Source organism: Papaver somniferum, chromosome 7, assembly GCF_003573695.1.
Source record: "Papaver somniferum cultivar HN1 chromosome 7, ASM357369v1, whole genome shotgun sequence".
NCBI classification, from domain to species: Eukaryota; Viridiplantae; Streptophyta; class Magnoliopsida; order Ranunculales; family Papaveraceae; genus Papaver; species Papaver somniferum.
Window position 1 is genome coordinate 131,637,311 of NC_039364.1, and position 3,170 is coordinate 131,640,480.

At 46.5% G+C, this 3,170-nt stretch overlaps 1 protein-coding gene across 1 annotated transcript; it reads left to right on the top strand.

The window, feature by feature from the left end:
• Positions 1-216: 216 nt before the first annotated feature.
• On the top strand, positions 217-2,415 carry LOC113298440. The gene is made up of 3 exons (XM_026547189.1): positions 217-693; positions 789-1,035; positions 1,887-2,415. The coding sequence occupies exons 1-3, from the start codon at positions 250-252 to the stop codon at positions 2,291-2,293; spliced, it is 1,098 nt and encodes a 365-aa protein (XP_026402974.1). The 5' UTR covers positions 217-249; the 3' UTR covers positions 2,294-2,415.
• Positions 2,416-3,170: the final 755 nt, after the last annotated feature.

Here is a 3,170-nt window from a genome sequence, read left to right on the forward strand (position 1 = left end):
AGGCTGAAGTTTCCGCGGGTGGTGATCTTGAAGAAGAAGTTGCCGCGGGTAGTGATGGTGAGGGTAATGTTACCTTCGGTGGTACTGGTGGGATTGGATCTTCCCCTGTTGGTGATGACACTGTTGGTGCGGGTACTTTGCCCGTAATTTCCCCAGAATTCTCTTTCGGCAGGATATATTCCGCGGGGGAATCCTTCGATGTGACTGCTGCCATGGGTCTTGCCGAGGACTTCTCATTGCTTTCCCCACATGATGATTGGGATGTGCTTGGGGACCTTGGCAAAGAAGGTGCCAGCTGAGAACGCAGGTGATCATGCTGAGGGTGGTAACGTCGAGAGTTGTGCGGGTGATGAGATGGCCGCCAAGGGGAAGTCTGCGGTTGAGTCTTCTTCCGAGGAGTTTCCTTTCTCGCTAATGCCTGAAGGTGAAGATGCCATTTTGGCTTGGCTAAATAAGAAGAACCTGATGTTCGTCCCTATCCCTGCCCCCGTAGTTGCTGGTAAGAAGAATTCCGACGCTTATACTCGTCGAATGATGCAACTGTCTTCGGAAGCCCGCGTTGCTGAGATGTGGGAGAAGGATCTTAGAGCGTCGGAAGCTAATTTAGTGGTTGACCCTCCCGCATCCGTTGCTGATATGATGGCCATAGCTGATGGGTACCAGTACGGTTTTCCCCAGCAACGTGTTTTAGAGGTAAATCCTTGTACTCTTTTTATGTTATCCGCGCATTGTGTTCTTCGTGATATCTGATCCCTTTGGTATAATACTGTTTGTTGTTTGTGACGCAGATGATGAGGAGCGAACATTGTAACCATGTTCTATACCAATTCTTTAAGGCCAAGTTTCTAAAGTTGGAGGCCAAGCTTCGTCATAGGGAAGAAGAACTGTCTGCAGCTGAAGCGGAAATAAATGAACTGAGGGGCCGTTTGAAAGAAAAAGAAGAGTTGGGTAAGGGTGAGGAGGGTCTTCGTTCAGAACTTGCTATAGTCCGCAACGAATTGGAGCAGACTCGTAGAAGCGTCTCGTCCTTCACAGGTTTGTATTTTATGGGTTTTTCACTCCTTGTGATTCCCTCTGTATTTTGGTGTTCTGTCTGAGTCTCCCCACCCTATCTTCAGTAGGTGGAGTCCCCGAGTTGATATGGCTTCTGAAAGAAAGGGAACGACAGAAATCCCGTATTGCAGAGTTGGTGGGTAAGTTGAAAAATGAAGCCGTAAAGTGGAATGCTCGTACTGATGAGCACAACGCCTTAACAGCTGAGTGGCGTGAAAAGTGAACACTGATGGTTGATATGCAAAACAAGTACAATCATGACCGTTGTTTGTTTAATGGTACGCTGCTATGGACGCGTGACAACCTGCGTGATGCTCAAGAACATGCTTCAGACTTAGAGGCTAGAGTGCGCTTTTTAGAAGGAGAATTGCAACAGGCTCGTTCTTTCTTAAGCCCCGGGGTTAGGAATAGTATGCTGCGTCTTTTCGAGGAAAGAGATAATGCTAGGGCCGAGGTTGGTGCTCTTAGTAAAGCCCTAGCAGCGTCTCGAGCGGATGTTGCTCGTCAAGTGGAATCTGAAAGAGATCTTGAGATGAATGTATATCGACTTCATAAAAGGATGGGGGAGGTGAATGATGAAGTCAACCATCTTCGTCACTTGGATTCGATGAAGCGGGTAGATTTAGACGCCAGTCAATTTGCTCTTACGAACCTTCATGCGGATTATAAGAAACTATCCGCCGAGTACGACTTTCTTGATGAGGCTCTGGACGCAATTGTCAATGAGTATGAGGAGGCTTCGGCTAATGTCGAAGGTATAACCTTGTTTTATCGAGTGTAATTCTGTTATTTCTTCGTTTTAACCCCTTGGTATTTCTTTTCTTTGTTTTCAGCACTCGAGGGACAGCTTCACGCAGCAAATGATGAGCTTAAAAAGACTCAATCTGCCTTAGTGCAGCAGGAAGGACAAACCAACCATTTCAAAGGGTTGTCCGCGTCTCGTGAGGAAGCCGCGGAGATTGCCTCCAAAGAGGCGGAACGCCTGTCTGTATTGCTGTCTCAAGCCCACCAGCGAACCGCTGTTATCACTTATAAGGCTCGATGTCAGTTGGCTGAGGAGACCAACAAAGTCCTGGATAAGATTGAACTTGGCCTTAAAGTCGAACATGGATTTGTCAAGAACTATCCGCGTCGTCCCCTCCCCGTGCCTTTGCCTAGTTCTTCTGGGCCTTCTTCTGGTGGTAGCGTACCCTCGTCTCGCAGAGACAACCCCGTTGATGGATCTGTGTCGTCCAAGTAGATTTCTTTTACTAGTCATAGGAAGTTGATCCTCGTTGATTATATAATTTCGGATCATTTTTTGATTTGTTTCCTGTTTTTCTTTATTTGCCGAGTCTTGTAACCAACTCTTTATGAAATGGATCATCCTTTTGACATACCTGCGTTATCAATTCATCTTTTTATTTTAAGTATTGTGAAGTGTTAAACTAGAAATAACTTGCTTTGTAAAAAGTTGAGAGTGTTTGGGTGCGACACCGAAGGTAAATACCTTCGTGATCGTCTTGAGACCTGTCACCCCGCTGGCGAATCCTGGGCCAGAGGATTCCCAAACGGTGGGGGCCGAGGCAGCGTTTTAGGATATGGAATGCTTATTTGAAAATATTTACATGCACCCATTCCGTCGACCCGCTGCCTTAAAATTGGTTGAGTATCTTTTTCTGCTGGGTGCCTTCCCCCAGGTCTTACACTCATAGACACTGATAGGGGAGCCCTGAGAGATTGTAGATTAACTACTTTCCCCAATATTGTTAATTTATTATGTAATGTACATGCGTTCATCCAGCGGGCCTTTTGACCATTTCGTTTGCTTGAAGATTTCCCAAAAAGTTTGTTTGATAGATAGGTTGAGGCCTGCTACTCCTCGTCCAGAGATAGAAACATGTAAAGCGGTTACGCTGCCTTCTTCTTCTGGTATTCTTCACGCAGATGCAAAGCTGCGCTGCTCCTATGGGTAGTACGGTTTGAGCCATTTAGCATTCCAAGGGTGCCGGAGGACCTCGCATTTCAGATTGCGAAGATAGTAGGAACCGTTTCCCGCAATGTCGTGTATTATAAAAGGTCCTCCCCACGTAGGTGCTAACTTTCCCCATTTCTTCTGTCGTTGATACTGCGGGATT

Bases quoted from the DNA above. Each gene is read 5' to 3' on its own strand.
- LOC113298440 (XM_026547189.1), top strand. From the start codon at position 250: ATGATGATTGGGATGTGCTTGGGGACCTTGGCAAAGAAGGTGCCAGCT. The intron at 694-788 runs GTAAATCCTTGT...TTTGTGACGCAG, and splicing joins CCCAGCAACGTGTTTTAGAG to ATGATGAGGAGCGAACATTG. The intron at 1,036-1,886 runs GTTTGTATTTTA...CTTTGTTTTCAG, and splicing joins AAGCGTCTCGTCCTTCACAG to CACTCGAGGGACAGCTTCAC.